The sequence below is a fragment of the Monodelphis domestica genome, chromosome 5 (assembly GCF_027887165.1).
Source record: "Monodelphis domestica isolate mMonDom1 chromosome 5, mMonDom1.pri, whole genome shotgun sequence".
NCBI classification, from domain to species: Eukaryota; Metazoa; Chordata; class Mammalia; order Didelphimorphia; family Didelphidae; genus Monodelphis; species Monodelphis domestica.
In genome coordinates, this window is record NC_077231.1 from 27,065,511 (window position 1) to 27,080,780 (window position 15,270).

Consider the following 15,270-nt stretch of genomic DNA (forward strand, 5'->3'; position numbering starts at 1 on the left):
TTTGTACTACTTATTTCACAGAATTGTGGAAGAGACAGTGTTCTATAAAGCTTCCAGAGGTTTGGTCTCACCCTCTCCACATGCCATTTTCACGGGCTCCTTTTCTAGGAGCCTCAGATGTCCAGATTCTGTAATTTGGAAAATTACAGTGAAACTCAGTGCAGCCAAGTAGGATTAGTGGCTCCCGTTCTCTCCGGAATTTCTCTCCTTCCTCCCAGCCCCTCAGTGAATTATCCCCAGTTTCCCCCCTCTATTTCACCAGGCCTCCACTGCCCTGGGGCAATGTGTGGGAAGTGGGTATAAGCGAAGGGCTCGCAGTACTACGTCCCAGGTGCACATTTCCTCTTATCACCACATCACAAAATGGAGCGAGAAAAAAGAAACCGCAGTGAACAAAGGGAGGAAAAAACAACAGCTTCATTTCTACCATCACCCTCACTTCTCTCTCCCTCCCGCCTTTGGTGGGGGCGAGAGCCACACCCCAGGCCAGGCTAGGGTCCGCAAGTCCCCCAACGCGCTGTTAGACAACTGAGTTTCACTTCCTGCCAGCCCCAGAGTTCTGGCAGGATGTCTGGGGGTGGAAAGAGGTACAAGCGAAGGGGCCCTCGGCGCGGGGTTGGGCAGCCCCCGAGGGGAACTATCCTACGTCTCCAGAGTTTCCCTTTTGCAGAGAGACTCGACGGAAAGGGTGACCCCAGTCTATGCCAGGCGTTGGTGCTAACAAGTCACTGAATTCTTCCAGTTTTTCCAGTTTGCCTTCACCCGCGTGCACAAAGGCAACCACGGGGTGGGCGTGTGGAAGGGGAGGGTACAGTGGAAACTTCAGAAGGGAGGGAGAGGATTGGGAGAAGGAGCATGTAACACGTTAATAGCAGCGAATTAAATGCCAAACGGTATTCCAATAAATTTCGCTTATCCGGCCGGCGTTTGAGCTTGGAGGGGAGAAGAAAGTGGTGGACGGGTGAGCTTGGGATCTGCCGTAGTCGGATTTCTAAGTTGCGGAACGAGCAGGTGGGGCATAGTGTTAGTTACTTACTGCCCGTAGGAAAAAGAGCTTTTCTGCAAATCCTAGCTCGAATGTCTCCCGTCTCCTCCCCCTCCCCCCCCAGCAGGAAGGGCTCTATCTAGGGCCTTAGCCAAAGCAGAAGGATGAGGCAGAAACAATTTACGTGGTAAAGAGCCACCTAAATGTCAGCAATGTGCAGGCAGTGAGGGGTGGGCTGGGCTGAGGAGGGGGAGAAGGAGAAGAGAAAAGAAAAGCGGAGATCGGAGGAGAAAGCAGCAGGCAGGGACCTTCCCAGCCTCAGGCGGAATTGAGCTTGGTGGGGCCAGGTCGAGGGCGGGAAGATAAGCACTTAGAAAAAGGGGAGGGGAGAAGGGCAGCTATGGGGAGTGCTGGAAGGGCTGCGGGGTCAAGCCCAACCCCTCCGATCACGCCCCTCCCTTCTTCCCTCCATCTCTTTTCTCTAGCACCCTCGAGGTAGGGCCGGAAACCTAGAGTTAGGGATCTTATACAAAGGAAGAAACTGAGGCCGGGAGGGGGAGTGGAGGGCGGGGGGTAGAGGCTTCAGCCGGAAGGGAGAGTAGGCGAGTCCAGCCCCTCCGGGGAGACTAATCCAAGGTCACCGGGGGAAAGAGCAGGAGGAGGCGCGGGGTCAGGATTTGAACCAAGATCTTTAGCCTTGGCCGAACTGGGGAGGCTCGTGGCAGCTGCCCCGGAGACGGGGGCGGAAGCCAGCCACGAGGACCTCGGCGTCCCGGCCCGGTCCTCCGGAGAGAAACGGCCTCAGGCCTCCTCTTTCATTCATTCCACAGACACTGAGAGCGCACGCTGCCTGCTAGGGCCTGCAGCGTTTCCCTTCCTCCCCTCCGCCTCTGCGGCGCCACTCGGCCAGGGATGTTGTCCAGCCGTCAATCCGCTCCTGAGGACGAACTGAAAGGTACCGTTCCCTCCTAACAAGCCCTTCCATTTCCTTGGCCTTTCCCTAGCTCCAGGCACGACTTCCAAGGATGCTGTCTCTTTAAGGCGAAAATGGCAGCTCGAGACCAGGTCCGGACTCCACTTCCGGTGGGGAAGGGGGCGGGCCTTGGGGGAGGGTGACACTCACGCCGGAAGTGGTTCTCGTTTCCAAGATGGCGACTCCCTATGTAACTGACGAGACCGGCGGTGAGTGCGGGCGGTGCAGTCTCCTCTCCCCGGGCCTCTGGGGGTGGGGGTAGAGGTGGAGGGCGGACTTGGAAGGGACCTGTGCCCCGCCCATCCCGGGGCCCCTCCCCTGTTCCCGCCCCCCCGGACCGCCTACCCCATTCATTCGCTCCTTCGGGGCTGCACCTGCGCCCCCTTCCGGGCCTGTGGCGCCGGGGTCCCTCTGCTTCCGGTCACCCAAACCCTAGGCCAGGGTCTCTGCTGGCCAGGGCTAGTCCCCGGGCCTCCGGTGAGCCCTGAGAGTTTCCGTTTGGTCCCTTGGAGACCCTTCGGCCTGCCAGTCGGCCGAGGTCCGTCCGTGTCCCTTCCAGTTCCTGGGATCCCCCCCCACCAATTTAACTTCACCCACCTTAGTGGTGAAGGATTGGGGAAGACCCTCTTCAGTCTGGCCCTTGCTCCTTTTTACCGACTCTCCGAGATTTTTCTTTGGAGACCTAATCGTTGATGTGGGCGGCTTTCAGCATCTTCTCTACCTTTCCCAGGAAACTGAACCTGGGCAGGGAAGGGACCACTCAAGTCAAGTCAACAAGCACTTACTTACTGAGTTCTCACTGTGTGGTGCCAGGCACTGTGCTAAGACCAGAACACAAGTGTCCCTGTACTCAGCCTGGTAATCGACTATTAATGTCACCCAGTCTCAACTCTCTGTCTCATTGAACTGTAGGAAAGAATCGGATGAAGGTGAGGGCAGGCAGCAAATTTATGCTAGGATGAGTCCCAGGAGAAAACAGAGATGGAGAAAGTGAGATGTCATCCTTAGGTGGTACTGGTCACCCATTTGCCCAAGGACCAGAGGGAGGAAACTTCTCCCCTAGTTATCAAAACAGATACAGAAAATTTTGGAGAGTACAGATTGTGTATATGCTTTCCCATGTAGAGCAGACTTTCATGCATAAATCATGAAATCATTCATACTGGATACACTATAAAGTCATGTTATCTAACCTTAACTGAGCCTTCACTGCTATCATTTCTGATTCCCTACAGTGACTATACCAGACCTCTGACTTATGAAACCTCCAACCCCAGACCCACCTCTTTCTCAACCTGTAACCTTCATTCCTCCTGACTGAGACTCTGGGAGCTGTCATTCCTAAGTGTGCTTATCTTCCTTCTTTAGAACCCTAATTGTCTTTTTCTCCTTTGCTGTAGTCTCAGTGGATGAAGTGATGACTCTCTTTGCCACAATTAACCCTTTTACTTGTCCTCATGATCCCTTCCTTGTCTCCTTTGGGAGTTTCTTATCAATCATTTCCTCTTTCCTCTTTAATCTCTCTCTATATGACTTTCCTGATACAAATATTACCAGGTCTTTCTATTTCTGAAAAACCTGCCTTTCATTCTGCCATTCCCTTAAGTTATTTCCTATTTCTCTCTTCCCTCTCATAGTTAAAGTTTAAGAATTCCTAGAGAACACAGGATGCTGCCACTTAACTCACCACCCCTTGACTCCTTAATCCCTTTCAGCCTATTTTATGACCCCACTATTCCATTAAAACTAGCCAGTGATTTTTTAATTGCCAAATTCAGTTCTCATCCTTCTTGACCTTTCTGCTGCATTCAACACTCAATTATCCCTCCCAGTAGATGATCTCATATCCCTTGACACTGCTTTGTTTTGGTTCTCTGACTTCTCCTTTTGCCTCTGCTGATTCCTTTTCCACCTGCACTCAAAAGTGTCCTATGTTCTCTTCAAATAGAACTCAACATCTTCCATCATATCTGTTCTTCCTCCAGACTTTCTGATTTCTGAAGATGCAATTACCCTGAATCCTTAACAACTTTGTTTTAGAACTTCTGAATTTTTTGGAAATATCTTCCATCTGTCCTCTATCCCAAGTATCCAGTCAGTGGCCTATTTCTCTTGGTTATCCCTCTCATCACTTGTACTGCCACCATCTGAGTCCATTCATCACTTTTCTCACTTGGAGTCCTTAGTAATCTAGCTGGTCTCCCTCCATCTTTTGGATCTCTCACCAACCAATCCCCCAGGCAGTTGTCAGATTGAGTTTCTTATGCCACAAATTTCTCTTTCCTCTACCTAAAACCCTTACATGACTTAAAGTTGCCTTTGAGATTAGCTACATTGCTCCTCTCCCTACCATTTAGTGCTCTCCAAAATCAACTCCAATCTACCTTTTCAACTCTATTTCATTTTATTCCACTTTACATACTGTGAAGCTGGATTATGAGCAGTTTCCTGAATTTGATATGCTGTTTCCTATCTCTATGCACTTATACAAACAAACCCTCCAGCACTTCTCATCCCACTGTTCTCTCATTTCTGCCTCTCAGAATCCTTTCAAGACTCATCTCCTTTAGGAAATCTTGAATCCTATCCCTTCACTCCTGTCTACTACATATCTTATATGTTAATCCCACTCATGTGAAGACATCAACAGTCCTTTTCTTAGTCTCCACAGCAGTCTTTTCTGGCTAACAAAACCTACCCCCACTACTCTAATCCTGGCAGATGATGTGGCCAATTCCACATTGAAAAACTCTTTAGGGGCTTTCCTGACTCTTCTTTCCTTCTGGTTCAGAGTTAGAGATGTTTCTCTTTCTTACCAAAGTTAAAGCTTATAGATTACTATTTTGATAGTATATATCTTTCATCTACTCAGAGACATTGCTCTCTCAAACATCTCTCTGACTCTCCCTTTCCCTTTCTTTCCCTCTTCCTTTCCTCCCTCTTATCTTCTTCTCTTTCAATCTTTGTCTGACCATTAGTATCTAACCACCTACCTATAAATGTTACCCAGTCTTTAAAAACAAACACTTCCTTTGTCCTTTATGCTTGTCCCTCCTTTGTTTCCCTACCAAAATTCTGCTTTCTCACCCTCTGAGCAGTTCTTAACCTCTAACAGTTTTCCTTTCCTCCCAACAACTGTTGAAACTTCTATCTAAAGGCCATCAATAATCTTGTTACTAAATCCAATAACCTTTTTTTGCCTTATTTTCCTTGACCTTTTTAGCACTGGAACTGTTGGCCTTCCCTTCTCTTTTGGGCTCTTTCCTTTTGTTTCTCACACATTGATCAAACATTTTCTGACTGTGAACCCTCCCACATTAAGCAAGATTTCCTGATAAAGCAACTTCATCTGAAACTATAGGCACCTATAGACCCCCACCTCTTTAACTGGAAACGCGCCTTCTCTTCATTTGGTTCTATACCCTTATACTCCCCTAGTGCTTAGGGTCTGGACTACCACTTGTTGCCTCTGTCATGTGGATCCCTTTTGTGTTCCGGATGAACTAGCTGTGTATTTGATTGGATAAAATCCTCCTTATCTGGCCAGCCCTTCTGTTTATATCACTGGCTTCTCTTCCTCATTTTTTCCAGATGGCACCTCTCACTGCCTACGAGGTTCAGTGTCAGTTGTTGGAATGCCTTGGTATTTGTTTTTATATGTTTTGTATTTACTTATCCATGTGCTTATTGTCCTCCTACCTCTCCACCTCCCATAGAATGGGAAGCAATCTGAGACATTGGAAAGAACATTGAGTCAGAGGACTTGAATTCAAATCCTGCCCATTTTCTCCCCTTGCCTAAGCTCAAGTTCTTTGGGTCTCACTTTTCTCATTTTTCATGTGAAAGAGTTCAACTATAGATCTAGGATTCTGTGAACCAAGGACCCCCAGTGTAAGCTGCTTGGGGACAAGACCTGTCTTTGTCTTTATATACCTTCTGTGCCTAGCACAGTGCCTGGCACAGAGTAGGTCCTTAGGGAATGCTTGCTGGGTTGGATTTCACTGAATATTGTTCAAAGTACCTGCTCGAGACCCTATTGCTGGACATCTTTACCTAAATTTCAGTGGGCATCTCAAACTTAACTTACCTAAATCTGAAGTAATCATCTTCCCAGGAGGCCTCAGAGTCTCAGAGGGAAGGGGGAAGGCCTCATACTTGAACATGAATGTCCTTCTCAACAAGTAGGTCTCCACTGAGGGGCATTCTAGTCCCTCTGTATGCTTATGAAAGTTTTATTGATGTCATTTATTGATAGCACAAGTCATTTTCCATTACATCCCTACCCTACCCTCTTGCCAAACTTGTTCTTTTGTAACAAAGGAAGCAGTTAAAAACTGACTAACAGAGCAACTGTATCTGACTTTACCAGTAACATTCTATACCCATGGTGCCCCGTTTTCTACAGAAAGAAGAGAAATTGTTTCATTTCTTCTCCAGTCCGAACATGAATCCACTGCCTTTTGAGGCATTTCTTTTCATTTTTGGACAGTTCTAATTGTTAAAACTTCCCCCCCTCCCCCCTTTCCCTCCCCCTTAAATTGAGACCACAACAAAAAATCAAGCCTGCTTCTTGCAGATTTCATCCATTTCTCCTAGTTGTCTCCTCTGGGAAGTCAAGCAGGATAAACCTCAATTCACCTGATGACCCTTCATATACATGAAGACCTGTAACCTGGTCTGTCTGCTCTTCTCCAGTCACTCCAGCTCAGTCTTCCCATCCTTCTGGACTCCTCCATCTTGGTTACTTGTTCCTCTCCCCCATATCTAATCATTTATAGAATCCTCTCTCTGCCCTCCCTCTCCCAGAATTTCCTATTCATCTTCTTTTCATTCCCATTGCTGGGATTCTCATTTGTGAGACCCAGCTGCGCAGGTGGCATAGCCTCCTACTTGGGCTCCACACCTTTTGCTGTTCTTCCTTCTAATCTATCCTTCACAAAAATGATGAGAACTGTGGCTGATGCAAGGAAGGGTTCATGGGGCCCCTTATATCCTCCCAGCAATCACTTGTCCTAAAATTCTCCTCATCCCTGACCTATCCCAATTCTCTCTCCACCACCCACCCTTCCCTTCCTTCCTCCCTGCTTAGTGTGCTCTTGCCCACTCCCACCCTCAGGGCAGCGATGATCTAATCTTCTAATCTGAACTGTTTCCATTGGGAAGATTCTGCCTCCTGTCTTGGGGTACTTCTCCCCTTTCCCCTAGATCCTAGTGGCTCTGGGGGCCTCCCTCAGAGGATGGGCTATGTGCTTCAGGCCAGTGACTGGTAAGAGTGGTGAAGGTTGTGAGAGTGTGGCCAGATCGTTCCTCCAAACGTTTTCTTCCAGTTTTCAGGGCCAACACCTTGATGTCTTTCTTCTTCTTTTAACCCTCACCTTCCCTCTTGGAATCAGTAGTGTATTGGTTCCAAGGCAGAAGAGTGGTAAGGGCTAGGCAATGGGGGTCGAGTGACTTGCCCAGGGTCACACAGCTGGGAAGTGTCTGAGGCCAGATTTGAACCCAGGACCTTCCATCTCTGGGCTTGACTCTCAATTCACTGAGCTACCCAGCTGCCCCCCTTGATGTCTTCTTGAACCTCTCATTTTTCATTTCCCCTATTTTGTATTGGCATCTCTTCCCTACTCTGAAGTCACATCACCATTCCCCTGGTTTAGTCGCCTTCATGACATCTTCACTGGACTATTGAGATAACCCCTGAATGTGTCCCCGGCTTCATCGCGCCCTTCTCCAGGCCCTTGCACACAGCTCTGAAATGGCAGCTCTCACCTATCTCTTCCTGTTGACTCCAGGACCAACCATTTATCCTTTTGAAATGTCTGGCTCTTGTGAGTTGTATAATGATCATAATTCGTGTCAGAGTGTGAGCCCGACTTGGAAGCAATCAAGCCTATTTCGAATACCGGCTCCAACATAGTTAGCGTGGAGTCAGAATCAGTCAGAAGTTCGAGGCCCGAGGTGAAGGCTTTCCGGCCTTTTAGAAAGTGTTGAACTTGGAGTCAAGAAGACCTAGGGGGAAATCTTGTCTTAGGCCCTTCTGAAGGGGGTGACCTCATCTATGAAATGAGGGTAACTGGCACTTAAGCCCCATGGCCTAGCTCTTACCATTCTTCTGCCTTGGAACCAATACTTAGTTCACATTTGTTTGTGGGTTTTTTGCCCCTTCTGCCTTAGAATCAATCATGTATATCCAAGGTAAGGGCTAGGCAAGGGGGTCAAGTGACTTGCCCAGGGTCACCCAGCTGGGAAGTGTCTGAGGCCAGATTTGAACCCAGGACCTCCCATCTCTAGGCCTGGCTCTCCATCCACTGAGCCACTCAGCTACCCCCTTTGTTTGGACCAAATGAAATAACGTGTAAAATGTTTTGTAAGCCAGAAGGTCCTAGATAAGTATTAGTTGTTATTAATAAGCCCAGCTCTGGTTCTATCACTCCGCCGTTCAAAGCCAGTGATTTGCTGCTGCTTCAGCTTTCGCCCCGTTCCTCCTTCATACGGAGCCCTCCAACGTCCCGTACTTCGGCCAGGGGGACTTCTCAGCCGGGCTTTCCTCGTTCTGGGTTTTTGCTCATCTCCGTCCCTTCGCCTTCATCCACCCTGTAAAATACTGCCTGTTGTTCAGATCTCAGGAAGTCCCTGATGGAGCCGTTAGGGACTGACTTTAGCCTCCTCTGAACGCCCCGGCGCGCTTACACATCTTTTGAGTCCGCTCTTCTGGATGTGCGCTGCCTGTTTCCGTTTCCTACCAGTCGGAAGGGTGCTCGCTCCTGGCGGGTACACACGTGCTCCTGGCACGTGGCGTTTACTGTGCAGAGGACGGAAGGGTGTTCTTTGGGTGTGAGGGGCTTGAAGTCTCCTCGGAGTGAGTGACGAGCTTTTAGAGAAAAAGGCCATCTGTTTGACTTGGCTCACCGTGGTTGCCCCCCAAGTAGGTGTGGAATGATGTGCTGATGTTTGCATTTAGGTGACTGAAGAAGTTGTCAGGGTTTCCTTCTCTCTAACAGAAAGGTTTTATTGATGCTATTGAAAAACCATAGTTGTGGGACACCTGGGTGGCTCAGTGGATACAAGAGCAGGCTTACAGATAGGAAATCCGGGGTTCCAACGTGACCTCAGACATTTCCTAGCTGTGTGACCCTGGGCAAGTCATTTAACCCCCATAGCCTAGCCCTTGCTGTTCTTTTGCCTCGTTAGTAATAATTTTTAAAGAAGTAGGTCAGTTGAATAAAGGGGGCCTCAAAGAAAATGAACCCTGTTGGATAAATTCAAGGAGATTGTGTTCTTAATGTGATTTATCGTGTTCTAGGTAAATATATTGCTTCGACCCAGCGGCCGGACGGGACCTGGAGGAAGCAGCGTAAAGTAAAAGAAGGCTACGTGCCCCAGGAGGAGGTTCCTGTGTATGTGATTGGCCGGGGGGTGGGCAAGGGGAGCATGTATACGTTGGGGGATTTCTGTCTCAAGTCCCCAAGCCACAGAACCTAGACGCGGAGAGCAGGCGCAGAGGCAAGTCTCGCAATGCCTGGTTTCGTCGGCTCCAGAGAGCTAGACGAGTTTCCAGTTTCCAGCTGTGACCCCCCAAAGCCCTGGGAGGTTCGTGGTTGCCAAGGGTCGGGGAGCGAAGGGAAGCTGGTTTTCTTAGGGAAGGGACGAGGCAGAGTGGAGGCAGGGTCAGACTTGGGAGACAGAGGAACTGAAAATCTGTTGACAGCTTTTGTTCCTCTCAGGTACGAAAACAAGTATGTCAAGTTCTTCAAGAGCAAACCAGAGCTGCCCCCGGGCTTGAGCCTTGAGGCCAGCGTCCCCACCCCACCAAGGCTCGAGGGGGGTGAGCCGGGCCTCTCTAAGACTGCCAAACGAAACCTCAAACGCAAGGAGAAGAGGCGACAGCAGCAAGGGAAGGGGGCGGTAGAGGCCTTGAGCAGGACTCTAGATAAAGTGTCTTTGAAGGAGCCAGCACAGACGACCAGCGTTCCCTCTGGTCCCCGAGCCACCCCTGCGACAAACCCGGACAAACCCGATACGCTCTCTGCCACCGATAAAGCCAAGAAGATCAAGAACCTGAAGAAGAAACTCCGTCAGATAGTTGAACTGCAGCAGCGGATCCAGACCGGGGAGATCAGCCATCCCAGCAGAGAGCAGTTAGAAAAACTGGCCAGGAGGGGGGCGTTAGAAGAGGAATTGGAGGACTTGGAATTAGGCTTATGAGGCTCCTCACGGACCAGGAATAGACTGTAGGACGAACCGTGACGTTCCCTCAGAGGGACTTGGGGACTGTGGCAGCAGTAGCAGCCAGGAGAGACTCTCCTGCTCTCTGCCCTCCTACTCTTGCCCCGCCGCCTCTGGCCCAGCCTTTCCTTCCAGAGCCTCGCCTCCATTAATCCTCACCTTGAGCCCTTCCTTTTTGGACTCTACCCTTCCCTTTCCCTGTGTCCGGAATCTCAGTGACTGTCCCAGGTACCACTCTTCCTGGCTTCGGGTTTTTCTTTTTTTATTTGGGTGGGTGGGGAGGATGGGTCAGGGTCTCAGGAAGGGCTGAACTTAGGGTGGGGATGGGTGACCACAAACTCTTGGATTCTTGGTTCCTGTTTAGTGTTTTGGGGTTATTTCCACTCTACCCCCTTCCTTCCACCCCCTTCCCTTTTTTTCCTTTTTCTTTCTTTTTCTTCCTTCCTTCCTTTTTTTTTAAAGAATAAGATAATAAATCCCAAGTAGAGATGTCTGACTGTGACTCTTTTCTTTTGCGATACCCAGAAGGTTGTTAGGGATGCCTTGTTTCCCATACTTAGACTTGACTGAGCCCATTTCTCCCCTCTAATTATTTTCTCCACAGATAATGATGTTAGCCTCAGCACCAGTCTGAAGACAGCATCTAAGAATCAAACTTAGTTAATTTTAGATTTACAAGGGACTGTAGTAGTCATCTAGTTCTAATACTATGTGAATCATGAAAGCCCTCTTATAAATATCCCTTGTGAAGTCGAAAGATTTGGAAGACCTTTCTCCTCATCCTCATTATCCTCAGTGGCTTAGTCTACAATCCTCTTTGACACTGCCCCCGGTCACGAGAACCATTCAGGGATTGCTTCATCCTTCCAAATTGCTAATTCTTCAGCCCTGTGCCAGGGCACCTGTACATTCTTATGGAACCATGGTTTTCGTGTCCAGTTTCATGGTCAGTGCCCCAGTTCAGTGGACTGAAGGAATCTCCAGTCACTTCTGTTATGTATCATTTTACAAGATAGTTTTTGAAGGGAAGGCATTAGCAGCTGGGGGCATCAGGAAAGTCACCATGTTACTGGATCTTGATTTGAGCCCAAGGGAGAAGAGTTTGAAAGGCATGCAAAGTGTTCAGAGAGGCGAGGTAGAATATTAAGTGAGAGCAGTGAGAAGACCAGTTTGACTGGGCTGAAGAATGTGTAAGGGAGGCTGGAGCCAGCTTGTGAAGGACTTTAATTGCTCAACAGAGGAGGTTTGTATTCTGTCATAGAGGTAATTGGGAATCTACAGGAGCTTATTGAGTAGGGGAGCCCAAGATAGTCAAAGATCAGCCAAGGGGTGGATAGGATTCAGACGTCTCAATATTTTGCTGGGGAAGTTGGCTCCCAAATTGAGAATATAATTCGGAAGATATTATGGCAGTAATTCTTATTAGGAAGAAAATAGGAACTGCCTAAAAGGACTAAGAGAGCTAAGAACTTACTTAACTCATTGAGATTTTTAAAAAGTGTGTGGCCCCAACATAGAAGTGGTCAAGGAATATCAATAAATGGTTCCTCAGAGAAGAATTTTAAATGATTAACCATGTTAAAGATTGTTCCAAGTCACAAATAAGAATGCAAATCTAAGTGTCTCTGAGGTTTTATGTCACACACATCCAAATTGGCAAAGATGACTAAAGAAGTAGTATTGAAGGGACCATGAGATAAAACACAATGCACTGGGTGGAGTGATGGATTGTTCCAATTATTCTGGAAAGCAATTAAAAATTATACTGAGGAAACAAGTGACTGGATATGTCTATATTCTTTGACCCAGGGATCCCACTATTACACTTATACCCCCAAGGGAGGTCAAGGCAGAAAGAAAACTCCTAAATACGAGGAATGGCTAAATAAATTGTGCATGAAAATAATGGTATATTACTGTGTCATGAGAAAAGACCAAGATGAGATTCAGAGAAGCATAGTGATCTGATGCAAAGTGAAGGAAGTAGGATCAGAAAAAAAAAACAACCCAGTATAAACTATGACTGACAATGGAAGTGGATGTAAATAATAAAACAAATGGCCAGGTTTGGGTGCTGGGGAGCTGAGAAAATGTACTTACTTTTAGGGGGTTGGGGAATAGGGAAATACTGGTTTGAAATGTTGCATATACTGTCAGAGCAGTTGATTGTTGATTTTGCTGATTTTTTTCTCTTCTCTTTCATTGAAAATTCTTTGTTGTAAGGGATGGTTCTCTAGGGCAGAAGAAGGATACAGGGGGAAATTTAGTCAATGTTAAAATAAGATATCAATAGAAAACAATTTTGAAGGAAAAATAAGAAAAGGAAGAGTAAATAGGTAAGAACAGCATGGTTCTGCAAGAAGACTTAAGAATGAGAGACTTGAGCAAGCTAGCTTGATGAATACTCAGAAACAAAAAGGGCTTTGTTTTTTATTAATGTTGGAAGAATTGTCAAAGAATCTGTAGGACTGCTGAAGAGGGGAAAGGATAGTAGTAATAGATGATGATGATGAGAGGTTCCCAAGTACTCAACTTTTATTCTGCTTCTTATTTCTCTTCCAAGGAAAATGATTTTGGGATTGGAAAGGACAGGACAAAATTGATTAGCAGGGAATGGAGACTCAAGATAAATGAGACAGCATCTATCTGCCCTCCAGGCCTAGATGAACTTTCTCCAAGGATACTGAAAGAAGGGGAAGATGTGATTGCTGAGCCACTATTGATCATTGGCATATTAGGAAGACCAGGAGAGGTGCTGCAACACCGAAGAATGGCAAATATCCTGACTTCTCAAAAAAGAAGAGGGTGGATTCTGCAAACTGTAATCCAATAACGACTTCCATTCCTAGCAAAATTCTAACATTCATTTAAAATTTTTTTGAGTTCTAAAACCTCTTCTTTGAGCCGCTCCTCCACTCATTGAGAAAGCAAGCAATATTACACATATGTCATGTAAAACATTTCCATATTAGCCATGTTACCAAAAAAGGGCAAGAAAAATAAAGTGAAAAAAAAATCTATGCTTCAATCTGCACTCAAGAAAGAGTTCAGTCCTCTGTGGAGGTAGATAGCATTTTTCTTCCTGCGTACTTTGGAACTGTCTTGGATAATTGTATTGATTAGAAAAACTAAGTCCTTTACAGTTGATCATTGTTACAATATTGCTGTTACTATGTACAATGTTCTGGTTGTGCTGCATTCACTTTGTATCATTTCATATAAGTCTTCCTAGGTTTTTCTGAAACTATCCTGTTTGTCATTTCTTATAGCACAATAATAGTATTCCATCACAATTGTATACTACACCTCGTTCAGCCATTCCCCAATTGATGGGCATCCCCTTGATTTCCAAGTCTTTGCCACCACAAAAAGCTGCTATAGATATTTTTCTATATATATACATATATACATATATATATAGATTATTTTTCTTTGATCTCTTTGGAATACAGCCCTAGTAGTGGTACTACTGGGTCAAAAGGTAGACACAGTTTTATAGCCCTTTGGGCATAGTTCCAAATTGTTCTCCAGAATGTGGATTAGTTCACAGCTCAACCAATAGTGCATTAGTGTACCTGTTTTTCCATATCTTCTCCACACATTTGTAATTTTCCTTTTCTGTTATGTTAGCCACTGATCAGTTTGAAGTGGTGCCTCAGAGTTGTTTCAAGTTGCATTTCTCCAACAGTCATTTAGAGCATTTTTTCCCTTATGATTTGATAAAATCTAAAACTGCCTTTTTGTATCCTTTGACCAAATATTTATCAATTGGAGAATGGCTCTTAGTTTTTATAAGTTTGATTCATTTCCCTGTGTATTTGAGAAAGAAGGCTTTTTTATTAGAGAAACTTGTTATAATTTTTTCCAACTTCCTGTTTTCCTCCTAATTTTGGCTGCATTGGTTTTGTTTGTGCAAAAGCTTCTTAATGTCATGTAATCAAAATTATTCATTTTAACTTCCTATGATCTTTTATCTCTTGTTTGGACATAGACTCTTCCTTTATCTCCTAAATCTGACAAGTAAATTTTTTCAAGCTCCCTTAATTTGCTTATATCACCTGTTATGTGTAAATCATGTACCCATTTTGACCTTATCTTAGTATATGGTGTGAGATGTTGGTCTATGCCTAATTTCTGTAAAACTGCTTTCCAATTTTCCTAGCTATTTTTGTCAGATAGTGAGTTCTTGCACTAAAAGCTAATATCTTTGGTTTCGTCAAACTCTAGATTACTGTGTTCATTTACCATTGGTGTGTTGTGTGCCTAATCTATTCCACTCTATTTTTTAGGCCAGTACCAGAGTGTTTTGATGATCACTACCTAGCAAAATCCTGTAATATCTTGAAAGAGCTAGCTTCTGAACATTTAAAAAGGGAAGGATTACTAAAAGTCAACATGACTTCATTGCAGTAGCTAATTTCCTTTTTTGGGCAGACTAACTGGATTGGGAACTAGATCAGGGAAATGCTACAATTTGAGCAAAATGGCAAAACTCAGCCTTGATAGTACTTGTTAGGTGGAATTGGAACTGGTTGAATGACAGGATGCAAAAGAAGAGTCATTACTAGGCTAAGGTCATGTTGGAGAGAGGTTTTCAGGATTGTGTCCCCAGGATTTGCTCTGTGTTTTTCAATGATTTTATCGGCAATTTAGTGGCTCACTTTTAGAATCATTTAATCATTGTACAAAGGAAGGAGTACCAGATTTGGGATAAGAGATCTGGGTTCTGCCACTTCCCAGGTGACTACAGCTAAGTCACTTAACTTTTCTGGGCCCTAAACCTTACCTCTAAAATGATAGGCTTGGAATAGATGATTTCAGAATGCCTCAGTGCATAATCCTATGATCCTAGATGATGGGATAGGATGCATTCTTGTCAAATTAGATAACAGAGCTAGCTGGGAGGGATAGGACTGACTTGGTCTGTTCCGATCTGATGGTTTGGGACTGAAATGAAATGAAACCATCTAACATTCAAGAAGTTTATCAACAATATCACGGATAGGGTATACTCAAGGGTATAGTAACAATTCAGGTAAACAACTGTCTACACACAGGGAAGTATCTGGTCATCAGTGTTGGATCAGAA

The 15,270-nt window shown here is 45.8% G+C and overlaps 1 protein-coding gene across 11 annotated transcripts; it reads left to right on the top strand.

Annotated features, from left to right (window-relative positions):
• Positions 1-811: 811 nt before the first annotated feature.
• PYM1 (PYM homolog 1, exon junction complex associated factor) lies at positions 812-14,402 on the top strand. Of its 11 annotated transcripts, XR_008912003.1 has the most exons (6): positions 830-1,011; positions 1,816-1,940; positions 9,259-9,352; positions 9,680-10,409; positions 10,786-11,424; positions 12,745-14,402. XR_008912003.1 is itself a non-coding variant. In XM_056797944.1 (4 exons), the coding sequence occupies exons 2-4, from the start codon at positions 1,898-1,900 to the stop codon at positions 10,158-10,160; spliced, it is 618 nt and encodes a 205-aa protein (XP_056653922.1). In that variant the 5' UTR covers positions 812-1,011; positions 1,816-1,897; the 3' UTR covers positions 10,161-10,670. The 11 variants fall into 11 exon arrangements, 5 of the variants coding, with proteins under 5 accessions (XP_056653922.1, XP_056653923.1, XP_056653924.1 ...); XR_008912004.1 differs by lacking the exon at positions 10,786-11,424 and having other exon boundaries at positions 821-1,011; XR_008912005.1 differs by lacking the exon at positions 10,786-11,424 and having other exon boundaries at positions 837-961.
• Positions 14,403-15,270: the final 868 nt, after the last annotated feature.